The sequence below is a fragment of the Lepisosteus platostomus genome, chromosome 12, assembly GCF_059453375.1.
Source record: "Lepisosteus platostomus isolate fLepPlt1 chromosome 12, fLepPlt1.hap1, whole genome shotgun sequence".
Lineage (NCBI taxonomy): Eukaryota > Metazoa > Chordata > Actinopteri > Semionotiformes > Lepisosteidae > Lepisosteus > Lepisosteus platostomus.
In genome coordinates this window covers 4,497,268-4,521,504 of record NC_142622.1, presented here as the reverse complement: position 1 = coordinate 4,521,504, position 24,237 = coordinate 4,497,268, and the positions used below count along the sequence as shown (strand labels likewise).

At 40.6% G+C, this 24,237-nt stretch overlaps 2 protein-coding genes across 12 annotated transcripts in view; one reads left to right on the top strand and one right to left on the bottom strand.

Annotated features, from left to right (window-relative positions):
- Positions 1-283: 283 nt before the first annotated feature.
- Positions 284-23,842, bottom strand: pdk4 (pyruvate dehydrogenase kinase, isozyme 4). 3 transcript variants are annotated; one of them, XM_088600513.1, is made up of 11 exons: positions 23,782-23,842; positions 19,750-19,891; positions 17,219-17,290; positions 16,350-16,534; positions 13,158-13,247; positions 12,323-12,400; positions 9,863-9,939; positions 8,188-8,286; positions 6,719-6,829; positions 5,033-5,146; positions 284-3,218 (listed from the first exon to the last, which is right to left on the bottom strand). In XM_088600513.1, exons 1-11 carry the CDS (start codon positions 23,825-23,827, stop codon positions 3,075-3,077), a joined length of 1,158 nt encoding a protein of 385 aa, XP_088456639.1. In that variant the 5' UTR covers positions 23,828-23,842; the 3' UTR covers positions 284-3,074. The 3 variants fall into 3 exon arrangements, with proteins under 3 accessions (XP_088456639.1, XP_088456638.1, XP_088456640.1); XM_088600512.1 differs by lacking the exon at positions 23,782-23,842 and adding an exon at positions 20,894-21,338; XM_088600514.1 differs by lacking the exon at positions 23,782-23,842 and adding an exon at positions 20,452-20,627.
- dync1i1a (dynein cytoplasmic 1 intermediate chain 1a) overlaps positions 23,780-24,237 on the top strand; it is an 82,633-nt gene continuing 82,175 nt past the window's right edge. For 5 of the 9 annotated variants that reach the window (XM_088600508.1, XM_088600506.1, XM_088600507.1 and 2 more), the window contains exon 1: positions 23,927-24,208. The gene's annotated coding sequence lies outside the window, so the exon portion shown is untranslated. Of the gene's footprint in view, positions 24,209-24,237 lie in introns of all 9 variants that reach the window. The other 4 variants (XM_088600500.1, XM_088600503.1, XM_088600499.1 and 1 more) reach the window with 2 other exon arrangements.

Below are 24,237 nucleotides of genomic sequence, written 5' to 3'. Positions count from 1 at the left end.
GTTCATAACACTTAGTGAATGGCTCTTACCTCATGATCAATCATCAAATCCACTCAATGGCAAAATTTAATTCCAATATCAGTTCTTGATACCAGCTTGCTGGTGCAGCAAATAAACCAAAGTTAACCATTCTTATTTTCCCTTATCATCATGGAATAAGGAGCACAACGTAACTAAACCATAACACATTTCATTTCCATTCAAACACTGTTTGAATCTCAGCTCTCAAATCTCTTCCATCAAATCAAGAACCACAACAAAACCAGCACCCCAAACAAAAAGATTGGATTGATATTTATTTGTTCAAAGAAGAGCACCATCTGTTACTCCCATGTTACAGAAAAGGGTTCCTTCACATGCAAGGAATGAAAAAACAAGATAATCCCGAACACACACAGGATTTTACAGGTAATACATACTGTATATATTGAAATGTTCCAAAAATACCACACAAATGACCTTTCACCTGTGGTTCTCTTCAGCGACTGTGTTTCCTCCCATTGTTTACTCATACTGTATCAGTCAGCAGAAGCAATGGACCTGATGTGATATATGACTCGTGGGCTCTGCCAAAGCAAGCTGGGGAGAAATCCTGTGATATAAAGGCCTTTTCAAGTCTCTGCAAATAATTCAATGCCATCCCGTTTTTGGATAAAAACAATTGCATAGGTTGTTTTGAAACAAATTATACAATGGTGTTGTTGTTTTTTTCATAAATACATTCATGGACAATACTGGGCAAGGAATTCACAACTGTCTTTCTAACAGATACTGTATCAACAAACATGATTAAGAAACATATTCTACAGAAATATGACTATGCATTGTGGTAAGAACTTTCATATAAAGAAAAAAACCATAGCTTAATATTTTCAGTTAATTTCTTTTAAATAAATCACCAGCTACTGTATAATCAAAACTGTGCTTTGCCAAGTGAAGATTTCATATTAAATCTAATACAGTAGCTGGTAGAAATGTTCAGCTGAGAGACTGAACAACTAAATATTTAAAAAATACTAAACGAAACATTAAATGGACTCAAATGTACTCTCATTATCACTATCATTATAAGTGCTTGTGTTCACCCCATCAGAAGGTTGATTCTAAAAAAAACATTCTGTTTTTGATGATCAGATTGTTCATGTGAAATAAGGTTTTGGATATGAAATATTTATACCTGTTGTGCTTATGAAATTAATGGCTTTTGGACTACTCTTAATCACAGTCCATTTCTATCACCCGAATAACTGTATGCTGTCCTACAGATTAATAAAGCAGAAAAACAAGGTTAATAAAACCTTAATAAAAATATAGTAAAGCAAATAATAATGCTTCAGAAATATGAACATATCTTATTTGAATTCTGTTGATATATACAGTATACTGTATGTGCATTAACCCTTCATAGGAAAATCTATATGTGCTACGACGTTGTGACAAACTTCACCTTTTTATGTTTTGACTATTTCACCTGGCTCTATTAAAATACCCAGCATTTACATTAAATTCACATATTCAGGATATTCAAAATTCAGAAAAGAACTCTGAATGCTGTTTCATGCATTTAAATTGTAAAGTATTTTATGCCAATACTTTGCAGAATAAGAATTTTCTATATATTTAACCTGTCTGCCATTAGTATCGTACATCTATTTCTTTAGAGGTAGAAAAGGTGTTTATGAAAATCAACTTAGCATTATGGCTAGTAACAGCTTCTAACAAATGCAATTAAAAAGGCACTCAGTCTCTTGTTCCACTGTACCACAGTTACACACAAATGAGATACTGTCTAGAAGGTTCAGTTACAGAAATAAAGTAGCTTTAGATCCATAGTATGAGGGAAGATATTCTGTCTCAGCAGAGCACACACATTTCTAATGTCCCTGATGCTGAACTTATTGCTAGCAGCAAATACACAAGTTTTCACAAACCATTCTTTTGCTACACTTGAAAGTCAATGGATTACTCTGCAAAATAAAATGAATAAAATTCAAGAAATAAAAACAGGACTTAACCTGTCTCTAATACATTTCTATTTGCAGTTAAAATTAACTGTGAAGGTGTGCAACTTTTCAGAAGTCTGGATTTCTGGGCTTTGAGTCAGTCTTAGATATAATTATACTGTACTTACAGTAACAGTGAAATACTACTAAATTACTCTGAATCAATACTGTGTAGAAACAAAAAAGAACAAAGGAAAACATAAAAAACAGAGATGGACAACTGTTAGACTGACTAATACCAAAACATTTTTAAGTTTTATGAGAGACAGAAATGCAAAAGAACCAGTTTCAGAAATCTGGCCAGAAGGAATTCTGAACATGAAGAAGTCTGGACCACAATGCACGCTAAACTGTAAATGAAATGAGAACAAAAAAAAACTGTGTGTAAAAAACCTGAAAAATAAATCAAAGTGATGGCTCACAGACTACAAAGAACATTTTCTAGGATTTTTGATTCCACAAAAAAGTGAACAAACTCAGCACCTTAACAATTTCACTCAGTGGAGCCCATAATTAAGTGCTGAAGGCATGGGATGTCAAAGGTCTTTAATCCATCACCTACCAGGAGAAATGACACCAATGACCAATTAAAGTACAGTAAGTTCAACTGAACACAGAAATTAAAACCAAAAACACTTTGCAACAGGAATTTAGGCCCCAAATTAACCTGTAACCTGATACTCCACGAGGACTGTAGTCACATGGACATTTTAATTGTACTGGCCACTGTTGTAAGTCTTTTCCAATAATGCCTGACACAGTGAAATACACACACATACTGCAGATAAAACATGATGTTTGATAAGATACTTAACCATTGAACTCTTACAAACATTCATGCAGTCACAGCTATTATAATCGCAAGCTGATATTAGGTTCACTCTGGGAAAATGTTTGCCGTTTAGAATTATCAAATCACAAAGGGCAGCAGCACTGGAAGAAACCAATGTAAGCAATTCTCTCCTCTCCACACACAGGTCTGATGGCTTTCACGTGTTCCCGTTTTATATCTGAACGGGCAGCTTGCAAACGCTCCAGACGTCAGCTCTGTGTGTGGTGTCAACTTTGACCTCACTCGTTGAGATCATACTTCCCGAGTTTCTTGGGCTCGCTGCTGGGGATGCACCAGTCATCAGCCTCTGAGCTCATCTGGTAGTGCCTCCAGGCAGACTTGTTAAACACAGGCAGCCTTTCCACCGAGTCTGAAGACAAAGCCTAAAGCACAACACAAGAAACTGGTGTTTTCTCCAAACAGAACACATCCACCTGGCTTCTGCCGATTCAGGATTACTTTTCTTTTCAGACGTTTGGAACACATATTGCAGTTGTTACTTCACAATCACAAAACGCGGAGCTTAAGGCCCTCTATTAGCACTTGAAACACTGAAAATGTTCTGTTTTTGCTAAATTGCCCGTAAGCCCTGATAGGATATCAGCAATGGCTAATTTACTAACTATTGGCACACATATAAATCTTAATATCAGATTATTTAAATGTACACATGTTCCTCTTATAACACTGGCCAATATCACATGGTTCTAACAGAGGTGTGTCTCCAATAGTGCCTTTTTTACCTGGGATTTATATATGTGAGTACCACTGGGTAATAGTAAATAATCCAATCCAATACTTAAAAAGATTAACGTTGTTAGGAGCCCACACTTTTATGTTACAATTCTCACAGACTCTCAATCTCACAATACTGCTACTTTACACATGATAACAGTTTTAAAGCATTTTATACAAACAAAATTACTGTGACCAATATCAACAGGACACTTACTGGCCTTCACAGGCCTTATAATCTGCATTTTAACTTGCATTCTGACTCCTGGATTCCTGGCGTGACATGTTGGCTGCTTTTAAAGGGGAACTTCAGTCCCAGTTTCCCAGCCTGGGTATTAAGGCTTGGTAACAAAATAAACTACTTGATGGTATTACAAAATTTTACAAATTACGAATTACGTGAAAAATCGGGGACTTTGTGAAAGTAATGTCAGGTTGCCATGTTGTCAAAGGCAGGCAAGAAATCACTGGCCTCGTCACAGGAGAGTGAGACTTCGCACAAATTGTGACGTAAAAGAATAGCCTCCTAACAACATTAATCTTTTTTAGTCTTTTTGAACTCACATATGTATTTTAAGCAATGCCTCACTGTCAACCATTTGACATCTAGTATATATAGTTGCTCTTCTAAACAACGTCGCCTTGTATGCGTCAGGTTTCATTAAAATATTTTAATTAATTTAATAGCAAACTGTGCTTGGTCTAAAGCATGCTAACAAAGTAACTGGGCTGCTTTTGTGTCACTGGGAGTTTTGTTGCCTCATATATGACAGCAATATGGCACTACACATACATTGAAACTTGGTCTCTTTGGTGATGTAAAGTGTAGGTTTTACTTGGTAATTTCACTGTGGTTTGAAATGCACTCATCACTGCCGATTCATTACAACCCTGCAATGTAAAAATAGCATTGGTGCTGCCCTTTGATTGCAGCCTTTTTGCAGAAATTGTGGTTTAAAGTGCTATAAAAAGTTAAAATACGGGAAAAGCAAATGATCAAAGCGACTCAGTGACTTTTTTCGTTGGAAATGATGTTTTTTTTTCTTCCAGTTAATACAACTAGTTTATAATTTTTCTCCATTTCTTCAGTTGTAATTGTAGTTTGTTTGTTTTGCTATCTTCTTAAATAGAGCATAGGACCAAATAAGTGATCTGAAAAGTAGCGATCTACTGTAAGAGTGTATTATAAAAGCCAGTCTGAATTTAAGAATGGGGTTGGCTGTCATTGCTAACATTGTCATTCAAAAAGTCCGGTCTCATTCCTCTAGTCCAGCAAGAGACAAAACAGACTGTGCATTGTCCTCATCCAATTCCAAAAGCAAAGAGACAAGTCTAATTGCTACAACCTGGCTTCTGCAGCTGCTCTTTGATCACATTCAGTACCTTTAACTCAGCCTTCTCACCTCACAGCTGTGTTCACTTGACTGCATTGCCCTAGAAAGAAAACTTAACAGCGTCTTACCTTTAAGTAAATAACAGCAGATGTTCCGTATCCTTCCATGGAATAGAGTTGCAAGTCTCCCTGGAAATACTTGGCATAAAGACGAGAAATGGGAAGGCCGTAACCAAAGCCAGCCTAGAAAAAAAACAAGCCAGCAATCAAGCAGGAACAGATAAGTCTCACTGCACAGAGATAACAGCCAATCCAATCAAAAAAGAAAGTACATCCAGCATAACAAAAAGCACCAAAAAAGTTACGTTGACCAGGCATCAGCTATTTTATTTACTTCACAATGTTCCTTGTTCCAAAGACTGAAAAGAGTTGCACTCAGATATTTTTTTTCTCGTGTGTGGGGTTGGATGAATTTCAACGAAATAGAAAAGTTCATTCATTCCCCTACATGTGCTGCAGCGATTCAGAGGGAAGCAGATGCTGAGGAGCTCCAGACTTCCTTTGAGCTGGCCCCACGTGTGCACACGGTTTCACCTTCATGCTTTGTAAAGGCAGGCAGATTCAGAACATTACTCACTTGTGCAGATTCTCAGTTAAAAACTATAGTATTTGTAAATTTAAATAGAGAACACAAGATCGTATTTCCAGACAAAATCATACTGAGCATCAAAAGAAACTCACTCTATATGAAGAAGCTTTTATACAGATTTTGGATATTGATTAAATGTTTTAGGCATTAATGTGACTGACTTTTCATTAGCTACTTTGATGTAACTGAGTAATTCTGACCACTGCATAACCACAAAATCACCTACTATAAGTAGTGATAAGAGAGCTGATTGGATACAGCTAATTAGGTACTATAACACTGTGAACATCAAGCCAGGTGAAAAGCAAGACAAAAGAACGTCTTACCACACAAGGAGAACACTGAACTCAGGTGGACCTCACAGCAGTGGAAGCAAGGCCTCTGTAGTAACACACTGAGGTGCAGACAACCCTAAAGGATGTCAGTGAATGTGGTACAAATGTGCTAGTGATATGCTAATTCCTGTGTACAACAATAGGACAGTGGATGAGGAGGACCAAGTCTATTTGCTGCACGGCTCTGCCCGTAATGATCAGTAACAACCTGCCCATGCGGGTGTTGCTGGTGTTTTGCCCTTCCTGGAAGCTCACCCTGACATGACACCACTCCAGGACAACGCATGTCCTCACACTCCTGGTGTAACAACGGCTTTCTTGTGAGACCCGCCAGGCTTGAGTGCCTTTAACCAGTTCTGGGATGAACTGGGACAATATGTGGCGTCTAGGGCTCAGAGATCAGTGATCAAGCACATTCTCATCCCGGCTGTATGAGGAGACCTGGACATACACTTCTGCACCCTGGCGTACAGCTTGTTCTGCTTCACAGCAGACTTCCTCTTGATCAAACCTGTTGATGATGTGTTTATCTGCAGAATTAATTGATCTTTGGCTTTCTAATAAAATGTCAGTATACTTGTTATACAAAACTTGTGTTTTTTCAGATACACTTAGGGGTTCATCGGTTTTTAAGTGATTATTTTCTTTTGATGCTCTATATGTATCATGGAGGACCAGATGAAGAACAGTATGTTTTAAGTCATTTACTTCCCTAAAAAATTCAGAGACAGTTAAATATGTTCAGAATAAATTTTGAACTGATGTATCCTACTGCTTGAACCATTTTTTCTCCAATAAGAGTAGTAGACCGATATGCTTGTGCTTCCTTACCAAGGGAGCATTCCGAGAATTGTCCATAACAGGACTTGGAGCTGTAGAATACATATAACTGAATAGGCGGTCAATCTTCCTCAGAGGAACACCCCCACCTCTGTCAGACATCTAAAATACAGGAATAACAGGGTCTCATTGTGAAAACAGCATGATTTATTTAAAATACACAGCTTTTAACACTATACAAATTACTTTATAGCTAAAGTCCTAGTTGTTTTTGTTCTGCAGAATTTTCAATCAATCAAAGTATATTTATCAAATGCACAACAATACAGCGTGCAGCACTAATTGCTGGCAATGAAATGTCTTTTCTGCGAGCTCACCAGGGGGAAATAAAAATAAAAATCACAAAATTTAAAGTTACAGAATAAAGTTACATAATAATAGTGAAATAAAAATTGAATACAGAGGAGCAAAGTTTTAGTCTGGAGTGTTTGCAAGCTATATAGCTATATATCTATTCAGGTATAAAACATGGGAAAAATATCAGACAGTGTTCGATGAGGAGAGAGCTGCTTAAAGACAAAGTCCTTTCTCAACAAAGTCCATCTGGGCATCATGTCTGCTGAGCATGCAAGCTAACAATTCACTGCTCCTTTGCAAGCAATTCAGACTGAGCTGGACCTACTTCTCAAGTAAATGCACATTGCAGATAAAACCCAAAAGAAATATCTCAACGCTAAGAAAACCAAAAAAGCATAAGGAAAATATTTCAACTGAGTTTTTCTTGGAAAAGCTAAGAGCTGAGGATAATCCAGTGGTTTCATTTTGTGTTGTAGAGCAGTCAAATGGCTGGATTAGTGCAAAAAGAGTGACACAATGTTGGCACAGAAGGTACTGTAGATTGAGCAGAGCTCAAGTTTCATTCACAACCTCAGCATTCATGTCTTTCTTATCTACACTTTCAATACAAAACTGTTGTCGTCTTTGGGATCGGTAACTAATGCTCTTCCTACATATGAAATGCAGGGATCCCTTCTGTAATAGTTTAAAGGTTAGATAGATAGATAGATAATACTTTATTAATCCCGTAGGCAAATTGATGAAATGTTATCTGCATTTAAAAGAGCAATGAGCATTTAATGAAATCTGAGAGATCTGCTACAAGCCAGATTTGCTACAACTCAGCAAGCATAAACAGTGGACAGGTAGAAGTTTATTCAATGTCGAAAGGAAAAGAAAGGAGATTCAAACCAAGTGTGGGCAGGTCAAAAAATCAACTATTACGCAACACACATACAAACATCATGTACAGTACAGATGTGACCATTTAGACATCCACAATGGTATGATGGGGATGTTTAAACTTGAAAGACATGTGAGGCAACAGTACAGACTATTTCACTGCATTTTGAATTGGTTGGCTTTTATGTTCTACAGAATAACCCATCCGAATCTCTTCAAAATAAACATTTTCTTCTGAAAGAAGAAGTAAATGGTGCCACTGAAACAAAGTCCTTTCTTACCTGTATGGTCAGATCCTCGTTCCCTAATGAAACTCTCACTTTCACAGGAGGCACGACGGAGCTCGACTCGTGCATCTCCACTGCCGCTCTCATGGCGTTCTGCAAGGATTGACGACAGCCCTAGTGACTTCCACTGTACAACACACACAGTCGAACACTGGGAATGCACACCAGTGACTGCCAGCCCCAAACTCCCTCATTCTTCAACATGCTAAACAGCAAAAATACAGTACAGCAGCTTCAGTAAAAGATGTCTTATGAAGATGAAACAAAATGCAAACAGGCTGTTTTTTCAAGGATGTGATCTACGAATCAATATCTCCTTCCCAAATTTGTCTGTAAATTTCTACGTCATAATTGTTTTTAAATGGATACATTTTTAATTCTCTGCCACATTTAAAGTTTTAATTTCACAGTGTTGTAAAAGACCATAAATATGTATCTGAAATCATTTACAGCTCCCAAGCCAACCAAAGCAATACAGTATGCTTTTTAGTTCTTGCATCAATTATCATTAATAAGCATCCAATATATGATATATGATAGAGCAATGTATAATATGTTCTGAAATATTGGTAGCTGACAGTTTAGTCCGAGGTCGAATATGAATCAGCCTCGTTTCATTGTGCTGTGTCCTCTGTGAAAATATAAGTCAGTATTTTGCCTCATCTCTCCCTGCCATCAGCAGTGCTCAACTCAATTGTCATAGTGCCAAACTACCAATTTTTTGGAATGAGACGTGTACAGGTTTCAAGAAAGAACCACCACCAGCATGCACAATTTGTCTTCTGAGCTCTTTTAGATGGTCTGCCACAGGAATTCATGTAAACTTTTAAATTTAGGTCCCTCATTTTAAATCATTTTCACTCAAGTCTGCATTATAATTCAGATCCCTACATCACAAGTACAATAAAAAATGCTGATTTCTAAGGCTCCGTGAGCAGAGTTCTGTGACGGCACTGACCAAACAAAAGACCCTTCTGCAACACTTTAAAAAACTAAAACAAACAGAAGACTACAAAACAAAAACATTAAAACCTGTAGGCAACAAAAAGAAGTGTTTTCATGGAACTTGTCATGTGTCCAGCCCATCAGACTGGCAAAGCTTTTAAAGTAACACAAGCACCCAAAACTATTCTTTGAATACGCAAAAAAAGTCGATGTACTAGACAAGATACAGTAATGTTGACTCAACTAGTAAAGGTGGTTGCTTGAGTGCAGATGTCATGGGTTTGAGGCTGGGTCAAGTCTAAGCGGAGGGTGGGACAGGGCTCTGTTGACTTTTAGCAGCACAACACCCCCCTGCAGGCTCCTGGATGTGCCTCTCCTGGATTCAGCATTAGTGCTGAACTTCAAAGACAGGACTGAGTCGACGGTGTTGTGTTCAAAGATGAGAGGGTGGAAGGCGAGCGGGTCAGAGGAATTTATTTATTCATTCATCTTTTATTCTCCTCATGTGAGACTATAAAGCTCGTAAGCATGAGCCAAGACTTGAAAACTCAAGTGGCAACTCCCAATTTCAGTGGGCACACAAAATAATAAAAAATGATGAAAAAATTAATTTACGAATATGAACCGATAGGTCTGTGTAGTTCTGAGTGGTCATATACAGTTGTCTTTGTTGAACACAGAAACCTCATGTTTTTGATATACTGTGCATGAAGACATACTGTACCTTGAAGAGTTCAAATAACATATGGTACAGATGGGAGGGGACATAAACCATACGCAGAGCTTGACCAGGTGCTTTGGCTAAAAAAACAAGGAAGAGTAAGGTTATTCCACCTATGGCATCTTACTATGTTGTATCCAAAGGAATTTATTGTTATTAATTGCTGTATTGGCAGCCAATCTCTTGCCTGGAGTCATAGAGGAGATCAGAGCACGCGGCAAGTGTTGCATGATGTGGAAGAGATCTTCAGAAAAAACACAGACTGTCAAATTACAAGACTGACGACTCAGCTGTGAAAGTAGTGTTTTAGGTTCCTGGGCAGCTGGCCACTCAAATCTATAATTGATTGGTAGTTTGGAGTCATTTTTCATGCAGAATATCAGACGAACGTCATCCCCAGCCAAAGTTAAAACTCAGCATTCAAATTGTGAAATATATATGCAAAATTTTACTTCAATTTTAAAGCCATTTACTGTAGTTAAGATGTCCAGTGCATGTACCAATGCAAGAAAATATATTGGGTGAGGTTTATCGGACTAACTTAATTTCTTAGTTCTTTGTCAAACATCCCCCTAAACCTCACTGTAATGGGCTTGGAAATCGTGTAATTTTTTTAGAATTTTTAACAGCACCAAGGTTGCTACCACAATAATGTTCACCTGGTAAAAATGCACAGCTTTTACAAGAGATAATATAAAAGAAACATTCTCACGTAATGAGATGTACATTCATAAGGTTTTAAAAAACTTTAAAACAAGTAAAATACTGATTATTTCAGTTTAATTATCAATTGTTTCTGACTTAAAAGACAGTATTTAAACAGTGTATAATCCTCATTCATATATATGTGTGGAGTTCAAAGCCAATTTGACTGTATCCAACAGTCTCACATGTTCACAAGACTCTATCAGGCATCCCAGCAAAGGTTTTTCACATTCCAAGATCAGATGTAGTGACAGATTTTTTTAACATTCAGCTCAGTTCACCATTCATTCTGAATATCTAAAGATGTCTGTACTTTCAGCTAAACAGAAAACATCACAAAGAACAGTTAAACAAGTCACAGAATATAATGGAAGTTCAGAGAGCAAATTTGGCAGTTTTTATTGGCCACAACAAGGTCAGGTCAAGATAAGATTACATTTACCAGACAAAAACCTATTTTTTGACGAGAGAAAATGAATCTATTTTAAAATAAAAACCATGTCTTAAATAGAAGAGTCAGACTCTCTCTTCTATTATCTCGCAAGGCCAATCTGAAGTACTGGTGTACTTGCTACAGCTTTGTAAAAAAGATTAAAAGTTTAGTATGACATTTAATTCTATGAATATCTATTCTTCTTCGGTGGTCTCTGATACAAAACTCGTTACGTTTAGAAACACCAAAGTCCTGTTCAGTTCTGTATGTGGGTAATCTACCTGATGTGCATGAGGGAAAGGGTAAATAGACACTTAAAGCATTTTTGGCAGAGAGCAAGAAAGTTACAACACACACCTGGCCAAAGAGATCCCCCAACAAAGGAAAACTGTATTGCTATAATTGCTATAATTTCAGAGATTTATGAGGTGGAAAAACTAACATATCAATTAAGACTCAAAAGGAGCTCTTTGAGAGATATGGATTGTTTTTACTACCCAATGATAATAATTCATGTTTGCATTTTCCATTTCTTTTCTTTTTCTTTCCTGTTTTCGCCCTAACACTGTACCCCCCTGTCAAACTGCAAAAGTGCAATACTGCAAATAATACTTGATGCCGTGATGACTGGCAGATTTGTTACTAGTAACTCTTGCCTGCCAAAAAAAGAAAACTAAAACACCAATAAAAAAGTGTTGTTCTTCAAGGAAAAGTACAGGATTTTCAACATAACATACGAACTGAAAAAAGGATGGTCCCTTCTGTGACTTCACTTGAAAATTCTGTTTCTATAGTATGTACATTATTCTGATTTCTTCAATTTGTTTAAATTTAAATTCTGGGTTAAACTTAAGAGAGATGAAAAGGTGCAGTTACATAAAAATTAACCCACCACAACTGCTGCCAAAACAAATGTTTATTTCACTTTGACAAGCGGCCAACATAAACATGATATGAGGGGTTCTCCCTAGAACACAAAGTGGCATGGAAACTATACACAGGCCTTAATCGAAAGAGACAGAGAAAGCATGCTTAAGTAACACAGGCAAACGCAGAAGAAAATAAACAAACATGCAAAGTAAACTTGTGGAGTTTGTCCTGTCTGGATTTGGAATCAGGCTGCCATTCTGTACAAATAGCTTCTGACAGTCAGCTTACATATATATAACATCCAACAATTTAGAGAACAGCTCAAATCGCCAAAACAGAACTTTGTGCAGCTATAAAAATACTCACTTTTATAAAAGGGACATCTGTTTTGTTTCTCTGTATTCAAAAGAGAAAGGAGTTAATGAATCTCAGTAACATTCCACATTCCTACTTACCATTCACCTGTTTGATCTCCACTTCAGGGGACGTTAAGTAATACTGATCACAGAGCATCTTGGAGCTTTCATATGCATCTGGAGAAATACAAACAACTGGTCAGATGCAACGCGGCAGCTTGAGCACGCAGAGCACTGTAATACTGGTAGTAAACGGATTTACTACATAATGCAAGCGAGAGTTTAGATTGGAGTGGTCCAAAAAAATGCAAAAATAAAAGATCCACAGCAGCAGCAAAAGGCAACTAAAATATCTGGATATTAAAGTATTTCGGCTCATTCACTAGGAGGTATATGAATTTGATTTATTAGGATCAACAATTTCTTTGTTGCACTCTCCCAGTCTGGAAGTGCCTGTGGTTAATGAGCTCCAGCCTGCAGTGCCAGCTCCCCTGGTGCCGGTCAGGGTAAAGGGCTCACACATAGTGACATGCTGAGGGGGCGGCAGGGTCTGACAGCGATGAGTCAGACCTGACTGGAGGAGCAGGCCCCTCGGTCCCATGGGGAAGGACTGTTGCACCACATGTCGAGTAAGTTCACCCAGCCCTGGCAAAGCTCAGAGACGTGTGTGTGGGTACTCGGGGAATCTCATGCACAGTCAGCTACTGTCACAGTTCAGGCTCGGGTCACTAAGCACCAGCAGCGCACCACGAGTGAGTGTGGATAGGAGAAGCCCTACACCACACCAAAGGAAAGCTTTAAAAATGCACGAGAAAAAAGCTGGATTCTTTCTAAGAATAGTGTCTATAAAAGATGCCATGTTTAAGGACGAGGATGGTGACTGAAAGAATGAATCATTGTACAGTGATCTTTCAATACTCTTCCTTATCATTACCTTTTACTACTTCCACCACATCACAGTTGGGATCAATGCTTCCTATGTGTTTAGGATGGGCAGGATTGGTGCTTCCATGAAAGATAAGTGCTGTAAAACAATAAAAGAAACAGGTTTTAAGAGTCAGTTGTACCTGCTGCTAAAAAATCAGAATGTAGTAATTGCATTGTTACCTATTATTTCAAACCCTGAAACACTTGAGAAAATCAATACAAATTTCATATTGGAATTCATGATTAAATTACCTACTTCCTGATATTGTTTAATGTTTTCTAAATGAAAAGCACAGCATCAATAGAATGACCATCAATGGAAAACTGGTGTTCTTCTCTGCCCTGTAATGCAACAAGACTTTACATTGTTTAAAGTCAAACATTTATTATCATACATCCACAGATTTTCTTTTGTGTGGTCTTGCGTAAAAAAATACTAACAGTTTATTTAGGGCACAAGACCGTTTTGATGAGGAAGGATGGCGAAGACCAGTGTGCTGTGGGCTCTTGAATGAGTCAGGAGGAGGATCTTTAAAAGCCGACATGCAAATTGGCAGTGCAAACAATCCATTACGTTTTCCGAACAGTTTTATTTATTTGCAGAAAACACAATACACAAAAATCAAATCTGAGCCCTCGCTACACTTCACCGTCCCCCCCCCCCCTCTTTGATCAAAGACACGATGCAAAACTAACGCAACAAAATCCCGAGATCCCTGCAGCCAGTTCTTTTAGCATCGCCCAGCAGTCCTCTCCCAGCTCTCGCTCCCCGGCACCGCCTCTGCTCCCGGAGTGAGACGCTCCACAAGGAACCACTGGACTTTCCGTCGCTCCAGCTGGCTCCCTTATTCCTGTTCAGTCCGCTGCGGAGCTGCTGTTGCTGGGCCGGTCGGATCCCACCGCACCTCCAAGCAAGGGAAGCCGACGCAGACCGAGGCTATCCTCCGCATCGGGGAGAAGAAGCGGAAGCAGAAGGCTCTGAAGGGGCCACCCAGGACCATGCCTCTTCACTTCCAGGCAGCGGGCATATCTCCCAGCCTGCTCTCTCTGGCTGCCCCCTGTCTCCAGTGTTGGGCACACTGGTACCAGCTGGCCCCCCTCTCTCTGTAGCTCCGGCTGGGCTGGAGGACCTTTGAGACCTGAGGCTGTTCCCCACCCTTGACCCCAGGACGGTTCTCTTGCGTCCGACAGCCACATTCTGTACAGCTCAGTCACAAGGGGGCGCCATCACGGGCGTTCTTATCTCGGACACTGCGATGCTCCTGTGTTACCTCTCCCAGGGCTGGGGTTGGAGAGTTTGCATGAGCTGAGGAAATCGCCTCTGTCTGAAAGGTATTGCTCACTCTCCAGAGCGAGTATCATCTTCTTCCTTCTTTATTATCTGTGGCACTATTTGATTCTTTTGTTCTGCATTTTTTGACTGTCAGCTATCCAGGTGCAGGGTTTCCAAAACCACACAGTCCTCTGCCATATGTGACACCACAGCGATCTGGGACCCTGTAAAGAGGTGGCCACACAAACAGTGGCAGAAATATGGTGAAAAAAAACATATTTTCAATCCTGTCAAGGATTTTCTTAACGGATCACTATAAAAGTTTGAAAAAAAAATATCAAAGCATGTATCAGGATCAATCCTGGAATTATTGGAAGCTTACACAGTTGGCTCCTTGCAAGCAAACACTAGCCATGTTATTTAATAATAATTCAGTGTGTATTTACAGCATTTTTCATTTAAAAGAATCTCAAAACTTTCACACAACGGGATTCACTTTATTCACTACTTACAGCAGCACTGATCATTTTCAAGTAGAGAAGTGAGCAACTGCTTTACCAGCTGAGTAAAAGTTTCAGAAGTCTGTGCCGTAGAAGCCCAGAGTAGAACTGAGCCAGTGCACTGAGGCTACCACCCCCACTCATACTCTCAGCACCACACAATTCTTACAGCTCTGTGTCCTACATCCACATAATACTGCACTGGGCTTTGAAATTTTTAGCCAGTGTGAAGAGCACCACCTACTGGTCCATCAACCCCACTAGCAGCAGCAAACTGGTTTCCTTAGTGATCTCCCATTACGGTAGTGAGCAAGCCCAGTCTTGCTTAGTGTCCGAGACAGGATCAGGCTACAGGTCAGCAACACTGCTGCCAATTATTTGACATAAAGGCAATGGCATGGCCTGGGCATGCACACCGACCTCTGGAACTGGCTCAGCTATCTCTACTGAAGATGTAACCAATGATGGCTGCAGCAGCCTGAATCGTTAAGTTTACAGAAGCATTTTACCTGCTTATGCAGAAGAAAATGCTTCCATACGCATCGGGGGGCTCTTCGCCATGCAGCACCGCACTGACCCACAACACTGACGATGACTCAGACTTCATCAGGAGAAAAAAAGTCTCCACACCAGCTAAGTCAATCTCCAATCCAACTGAGCACCCCAAGAAGCGGCAACAACTCAAAGGGACTGCAGCAGAAGCATTTCAGACGATTAAACAAAGTTTGCCGAGATCAATGGCTCGCAGATTTCATGCAGTTATTGCAGCAAGGGTGTCAGAGCTTGGTCCAGGAGGGTCGGTGTTTCTTTTTTCTCCAATTCTGCTCTTAAAGAGCTTGTTGCTGGCTTAACTGGGTCAATCTGACAGCTTCTCCAGGCTCTTCAGGTACTGCTGCTTTAAGGAAACCAGGGAAACTGCAGACAGACTGGCTTGCAGAACCAGGACTGAATCTTTCTACTTTTATTCAATCTATAGTAGTGAACATCATTTTTTTCTAATGTAATCAAAAGTATGCACCGAATTCCACAACAATACAACAGGTATTAGACTGAACTTATTCAGATCAATCTCAATCAGAAGCACAAATTGCTTGACAAAGTTCTGACATCGCTGTCACGATACGTTTGGAGGGCTATGCATGCGCTTGGATTTGAAGAAGTTTGAAAAAGAAACAAGAAAATACTCAACAAATGGAGTTCAGCAGAAGGAAGCACTAGCAAGCAAATGGCTCAACTAGGCATCTCCTGAGCTTTTTGAATACTGGAATCCCCAACAAAGTCCAGCCCACATTTTCCTGAACCTGTCATGTTCTTTACATTTCACTGTGAACTGCGTGCGGGATTACAGTCTTTTTCGGCCTTTCCTGACTGCAGGAAGAAACACAGCTCATCACTCCGAACAGGGTAACGGTTTCAGTGTGCTTACTATGTTGGTTCATCAGCATCCGGGTCGAGATGCGGCTCATGTAGAAACGGTCAAGGAAGTACTGGACGTTCTGATTGGTCACTGGGTCGACACCAAAGGCCTCCTTGTACTCAATAACCCCCTGAGCCATGGTAGGAACCACATTGTTGTGCCTGTTTCTGATGTTGATTAGCACTTCTGAAAAGCTGAACAGACAACAACATGTAAAATCCCAACAGTTCATGCAGAACACAGCTTCCAGAAACGCAGGTGTGAAGCCTGGCAATCTGACAGGGATCCAAACAGACAGGTTGTCACAGAGAGGTGCACTCTAATGTTTGCCAAGAGCAGCTTCTTGTTCTTAATTTACACTTTTCCATCTCTGCAGTTTTTTAGGACAACACTAATTTTCCTGAAATTGAGTGGAATTTCAGGAATGAAATTGAGTGGAAGCTGTCATTCAAACACGAACTGTTAACTGAGAGCTGAAGTTCACAACTACTGTAGCTCCATTCAACATGACACTTCGTAACATTTTGTTAAAAATGGGAAAAAAAGGCTTTTCAAATCTCACGCAAATTCCTTCAAAACACACTCACTCGGAAGGTGTCTCAGCTGACAAGACAACACAAACGACAAGAAAAAAGCCAAAAAATGACAACCTGTCCAGTCTAGCTCAGGGCTGCTTCTCCAAAGCTGCACATAAAATCACTGAGATCTTAACATCTTATTTTGCAATTAATTGGTCTTTTTATTATGAAGCATGGAAAAACAACAGCAATAGACAGTAATTCTGATATTGTTGAGGAGTGAGTGTCTAACCAGAACACTACTGATGGAATGTGCATGTTTGTGCTGGGCAAAAGAAAATTCTGCTGTGAACAACTTACTCTGACAAAACTTTTCTATCTTCGGGGTCCTTTTCTTGGAACTGTAGAATTTCCATGAAACTCTGTGCATACCTGTTTCATAAACAATAGATTAAAAAAAAGAATCACTGGCAATTAACAGCCTTCTAATACAAAAAACATTGAACCATGAAGCAATATATTGTACATTGTACTACATTAATATGCATAATTTTATTCAGGGGTGTCTATCCTAGACAATCGCTCCTGAAATTAACCAAACTCTTATTTTGCTTTTGTAGGAAAATGGTTGTACCATAATACAGTAGATGACAAAATGGTACACTAAGGCACTTTTAATGTGTATGAAGTGGAAGCTCATTTAATCTCTACTGCATTTGCTCTTGTCATCAGCTTTAGTCTATGTGCCTACTCTGACAGTTCATGAACTTTCACCTTTAAATTGCTAACAGAGAAGACTTTCAAGCCAAATGCTTAAAAATTAAAATGCTTACGAAAGCTGAAATAAGAGGATTCTGACATTATGCCAACTCGTCTAATCTGGAAGAGGAGGTAAAGGGTTGCAATGAGTTTTTGTGACTTAAAAGGCACAATTATTTGTGTGGGCCTTCTGCCTGAACTCTGCCACCACAAGTTCCTTTAATGATTACAAAACAAAAGCTGATAAGGAGGTTTCTTTCCTTGGACAGATAGGAATTACAAACAAGTTATAAATCATGTACAGTACAATAGCAAATCTATACTAAGATAGGAACTCTTAGAAACAAGATATTGGAGTCCAGCAGTTCTGGCATACTGTAATTCAATGCATTAACCCTCAAGTACTGCACTATGTATAGCAGGATACTTAAAGGGAAAGGTACAATGCATCCCTGATATAACAAGAACATCGAGGAGCAACTTTAACATCTGCATTATACTATAAGTGAAACTAATATCCACCTTACGCATACCTTCTTTTTTATATTTTATACACTATAACTAAAAGACACTATTTAAGGTGCACAATTTCCCTTACATCGTACTGATTCTACTCATATGCATTCCTGTTTTCACAAAAATGGATCTGGATCTTTTTCATATAACCGTGTTATCTTTTCTTCAGGAATTCCACTCTTGCAATCCACTGAATTTTCGTCTCCACTTTTGACTCTTTCTAAAATCTTCAACTTTTCTTCAGCCTTATTATTTTTAAATGAGGATTTAAGTACATCACACCCACCCATAGCTTATGGGGGAAGACAAAATGAAAAACCGATTTCTCATTCTGATGCAGATCAGACTGTCCTCCCAGTTACGGTTATCTCTGGGTATTATGAAGCTCGCGCTGCAACAGCACTGTGAAAGTCCAGAAGCACAGACACCTTCTACGTTATATCAGGCACATGTTACAGAACTAGCTGAGTTAGAGATGTCAGGTAAGAAACCAGGACATCTACAGCCAGACACATACAAGCCACTCAGAGGCTGGTTTGCAGCAATGAATGATGATCAGTTAGGTAGAACGGAGCACTTTTATTGCATACATGGAGCCTGGCTACGTGACACCTACTCTGTGAAGGTTGAAGGAGGTTCTTTTTACAGTCCTAGCTGATCGTAGTGCTCTAGATACAGATAAGAGAAGCTGGAGACACGGCTTTCATCAGAATACATGCATACCACTGTGGAAGGCAGGCTGACTTCCAATTCAGGTGATCATGCACAAATACGTTTGTAAAACTTTCATGGTGCCTATGGTATGCGTGTCATACCTCAGCAAACCTACACATGTATACCAAAAGTCAGACAATGTTCTCTGGGTGTCTTTTTACACCGCAGTGCTCGTAAATGACAGCTGAATGACAGGGGACGTAATGAAACTGCCATGCCTTTATTCATGAACTCACCTTGCAGAAACGAGTAATACAACAATCACACCTGCATGCACGACTTGCTGTAACTCATCATGGCAAAATGAATGTGTCATGGTGAGGTACAGTATGTACTGTAAGAAATGCCTCAAACAAGAACATGGGTCCATCTTGCCCATTTGCCAGAAAAGGGAAGTCTGTTTTACATTTTTAGGGTATTACTTTGGGATTTAAAATGGAAAGTAGATGCAACATAAGCTTGGAAAAGGGCCTTTCATTTTGCGAGCCATACAGTTGTTACGGCTGTCAAAACTCTAGCTCTGCCATAGCAGTGAAACTCTGGGCTCCCCCGAGTAACTGATTTCAAACCTTATACTCAGCACAGTGCATAGCTGGAAAGAAGCATGGATCCAGAGACGACATTTTAGTAAAAGATGACAGTGCGACATCTGGCTTTCACTAGTGACCTTCTTATGAACCATTTTCTGTTAAAATGACTGTGCAGCAGCAGAGTCATCCACAATCCAAAACAGAAATAATAAGCAACAGTTCCTAACAAGAAGCAGCAAGCTATTAAATGAAATGCATTCGCTAACGAATTAGCTGTAATCCGTTTTAGAATATTAGGTTTGGAGAAATCCAGTAGCTACAGTGTTGCTGCAAGCAAAATGCATTAAAAAAAAAAACGAAATCCCTCCTTACCAACTGGTCAGCAACTGCAGGGATGGGGTACTCAGAAGTTTGTCAGGAAGGAAATCAATTTCTTTCATGATGTTAGCCAATCTGACAGGGAGTTCCTGCCTCAGGAACACGAAAGAGGTCTTCTCGCAGGCATTGGAAGAACCTAGAGAAACGACAGGGGGAACAACAATGTACAGTGGTACGGCGGGTGATTAACTGTCGAGATTAAAAACCGATGAGCGCAAAGGTGTCTATTCTTAATAGTTCCATTATGATTCGACGATTTCTATGAACGTCCTTCAGTGAACTTGAGAAAAGGGAGCCTTGTTTTTGTAGCTTTGCTCCATGTGTGGAGCTCATTAGAAACTGATGGGGCTTCTTAGAACGCGCACTGTAACCGCTAGGGATGACGTCACTGGCGCAGGTATCGGGGGGTTTAAAAAGTAATTCGTGAAGTAGAAAGTAATGACAGACAGGAAGGGCTCTTGAGCTTGAATGCCGACGCTAACCTAACCAGGACAGTGGGTGGCATCAAAGTAGACGCTGAAAACGTCGTGAATCACCAAAACAACAGCTGGGCAGCGCGCTTAATATCAGACGACGAAGGGAACCGCAAAGCAAAAAAAAAAAGAAAGAAAACAAACCCCGCTGTAAACTACAGTACCACGCATTACCACGACCTCTTTTACAACAACAACCACAACAATAAAAACATGTGTTTACTGGCATAACGGTGGGAGGAAATTGTAAGACATCATCAGCGCCTTTCCGTCCGAGACCGGACAACTGGAGACACGTTGCTTTTTTGAACGAGAAAAACAGCTCCAGCTGTCACGGGCTGCACACAGCATGCACACCCGAGACTCGTGTGTCCCGAGAGTGTTTCCGTATTTTCCTAGACATTCGTAAGGAATCCTTCCAACACGTATCTCATGAAAATATTCGGAAATAAAAAGAGAAAGCACGCATTTGCCCCTGTGCGTCGCGTTAAAATTGGTCTGTACTGAGCAGACCTCTCCTTGCTTCGCGCAACAGCCTAAAAAAAGACATTTCCGACTCGAAAGAATTGTGCGTCCACAGATGGTAAATTACAATTACAGTAATAACTGCACGGTAGCTCAGCAGTCGACAAGACTTCATAATACCTAAGAGAACAAACCCTCACCGAAATCTAAGAATTGCTTCATTGACAACGGCGAAGGGGAGTACTTGCAGAATCTCTCGATTTGCTTTGGCACATTTGCCATTGCGGCGTTCTTGATTAAAAATTGTGCAAACTTCATGCTGACTTCTGCCTCGAATCCAATGACCCTGAGTCGTCTTTGGGACGCGATGCACCTTTCTTCTGCTGTAAATCCGTTTTGCGTTGGGGTTTGTTTTTTTTTTTTTAGCCCTGGGTCGCCAAACAGTTCCTTCCACAGAAAAGCGACGCGAGAATCTGGACTAAAGAAACATGTTGGTTTTCTTCAGTCTTGCGATTGGACTTCTTGAAACTCACGACAGGCTCCTGATACCGTCTCTCAGTTGCATTCTCCCGTCAAGAGCCTTCCGTTAACTCTACGCTTCCTCACAGCAATAAACAGCAGGCTGAGGTTGACCACAAGGAGACTGACAGTACCTGAAACCAATCATGGAGCACCATGACAGGGATAGGGAGGGCTGGCCGTGACACAAACAAGTGCCGGGACACCCCTCTTGAAAATAGCCGAGAGGCCCGGGGATGGGTACCGCAGAAAAATTGAGCTGTTTACTTTCACGTCCCGAGTTTCGTTGAACAATGGCAGTAACTGCCTCGAAATGAATGACTTTCGTTAGTGCGCGCAATTGTCCTGCAGCACCATCCCCAAAAGATCCTGGCACTCAGCCACATTTGGGCTGCCTGTAAACTTCTTTTTTTGATGTGGTGATGCTGTAGTTTTCTCTCTTGTACCTGCTGTGTTTAGTTAGTGTCCTTAATTTTATTTTCACCTCTTGTCAATCTCTGTATCGTTCCAATTTTAGTATACTGGTAGGTTAATTGGCTTCTGGGGAAATTGGTCCTGGTGTGAGTGTGTGTGTGTGTCTGTGTCTGGCCTGTGATGGACTGGTGTCCCGTCCAGGGTGTATCCTGCCTTGGGCTAGCCAGGTTAGGCTCTGGCTCCCACACAGCCCCAGATAACAACGGTATGTAGAACATCAATAAGCAGGGTCTTTGAAAATTAGATTGTTGGGACAGAAAGCAAAGATATTAAATGGAGTTTACAACACAAATATGGGAGGGGTGACAGCAGCAAGCCAATCGGTCTCAGATAAGATCAGATCACTTTATTGGCCATATACAGTTTCTTGTATTAGGAATTTTGTCTTTTTCTCATACCCCAACTTGCTCTCCATCAGACACACAGACGAGGAGAGAGAAGCTTGGGGTCAGAGCGCAGGGTCAGCCATTGTACGGCGCCCCTGGAGCAGTTGGGGTTAAGGGCCTTGCTCAGGGGCCCAACGGAGTAGGATTCCTCTGCTGGCTGCGGGATACAAACCAGCAACCTTCCAGCCACAGGCACCGATCCTGAGCCACAGAGCCACCTGTGTCCTGAGTCTTGATCATTCCTGACGTTTCTTTGAGTTAAAAAATACTATCAATACTAATCCTAAGCCCCTTCTCTCCTTTGCATTTGTCTTCTGTCATCCCTCCTCCACCCCATCTGCACCTGGGCACTCTGTAGAGGGGTCCCAGCCTCCTCGTGGCCCTGGCCTTTCAATACCCTTTAATTCTTGGGTGCTGTTATTCCCAGAGGAATAATCTAAGCTTTAACAGCAGAGTGTGTCAATGTGGCTGTCATCTCCCAGTGAGACAAACCGGGCAGCTACTGTACAGACTGTACATGCATTTTTGTACCAGAAAGGACAGCGAGCTCATGAGACAAACATGCTTCCAGCACCCGCATGTCCCTTCGACTCCTCAGAGACAGGAGGAGTGACTGTGTTTATCTGACACAGTAGCCCCAGTCACCGGACGTCAATCAGCCCCATGAGTTTTGCTCCACTGCTCACATTCCCACCTCCCTACCCCCCTCGAATAGGTGTGTGCTTGTTCTAGGGTTCAAAATAATAATATTCCTTACACTTAAATACTGTAGCACCTTTCCAGACACTCCACTCAAAGCCCTATACAGGTAACAGGGGCTCCCCTCCACCACCACCAGTGTGCAGCCCCACCTGGCTGATGCGACGGCAGTCATAGTGCACCAGTACGATCACCACACACCAGCTCTCAGTGGGGAGGAGAGCAGAGTGATGAAGCCAGTTCAGAGATGGGGGTTACTAGGAGGCCACAATTGGTAAAGGCCAATGAGACGTTTGGTCAGGACACAGGATTAACATCCCTACTTTTTTTTTGTTTTTTAATGAGTTAGGCCCTCAGTTTTACGTCTCATCCAAAGGATGGCACCCTTTTACAGTATAGTATGCCCGTCACTATACTGGGGCATTAGGATCCACACAGACCGCAGAGTGAGCCCATCTAGCCTACAGTATGTGTTATTTTGTGACCTATTGATCTGAGGAATCTCATCCAGCCATTTCTTCGGCAACGTGGGTGAGAAACTTGCTCCTGACTCCCCCAGCCATTTGTGTTAGAAAAAGGCCTCTTGCTCAGCATAAAATGCACTTTCCCTTGGTTGGGCTTTGAACAAATGATTCTGCTCAGGTCTCTGTTCCTTTGACCATTTTAAATACTGTACTAGAATCAGTTATCCTGTTGCCCTCAAATGCTCATTTTAATCTTTAAATTATATAAGGCATTTAAGGAGACATTCTTGGGGATTTCTACACAAATTCTAATCAGTGAGTATTATCTATAATTTCAAATCAGTAAGACATTAATCTGATACATTCAGTGTATCCACTATTGATGGTACAGTGCGTCTGTAATCATGCTATCGAAAAATGTTGAATGGAAGCTTGTATTTTGTACTGCATTACATTAGGACAAATCTGATGCAGGCATAAAATATGCAGAATAAAATATGCAGTGTACCGTGGTTAATATTTTTAGATTCAAGTCTGAGTACAAACCGGTGTTCTCATGTATTCGTCTCGGCTTTCTTCGTCTGAACGCCATTTTAACGATGCAATTCAAATAACAAGCCGCATCTGCTGCAGAATTATTCCAGGGATTGACATCATTCATTGTCGGGACAGAAGGTGGGATTTCCTGCGTATCCCACCGGTTGAGAGAAGGAAAGGAAGTACATCAGATAGTGTAGTGATACACTTAGGAGGGGAGGAAGGAGGGGAGATCGGAGCCGCGTAGGTGCATTTTTTTAGTGCGTTCTAGTTTCTTCTTTTCGAGTGGGATTTTAAACAACAGGGTTTTCTTTTGCAGCTACGACACGTTCCGAATTGCTGTCACTTGCAGGGAGTGTCAGGCCGGCAGTTGCGGGCTGCGGTGATACAGCAGTTTTCTGAAAAACCATCTAGAGGGGCGAATACAGACAAGAAGGTACGACATGCATTTTAAATACGCGTGAG

Bases quoted from the DNA above. Each gene is read 5' to 3' on its own strand.
- pdk4 (XM_088600512.1), bottom strand. From the start codon at position 21,011: ATGAAGTTTGCACAATTTTTAATCAAGAACGCCGCAATGGCAAATGTG. The intron at 12,401-13,157 runs GTAATGATAAGG...GTATTTCTCCAG, and splicing joins TGTGGTGGAAGTAGTAAAAG to ATGCATATGAAAGCTCCAAG. The intron at 5,147-6,718 runs GTAAGGAAGCAC...TTTTTTTTCTAG, and splicing joins ATTCTCGGAATGCTCCCTTG to GCTGGCTTTGGTTACGGCCT.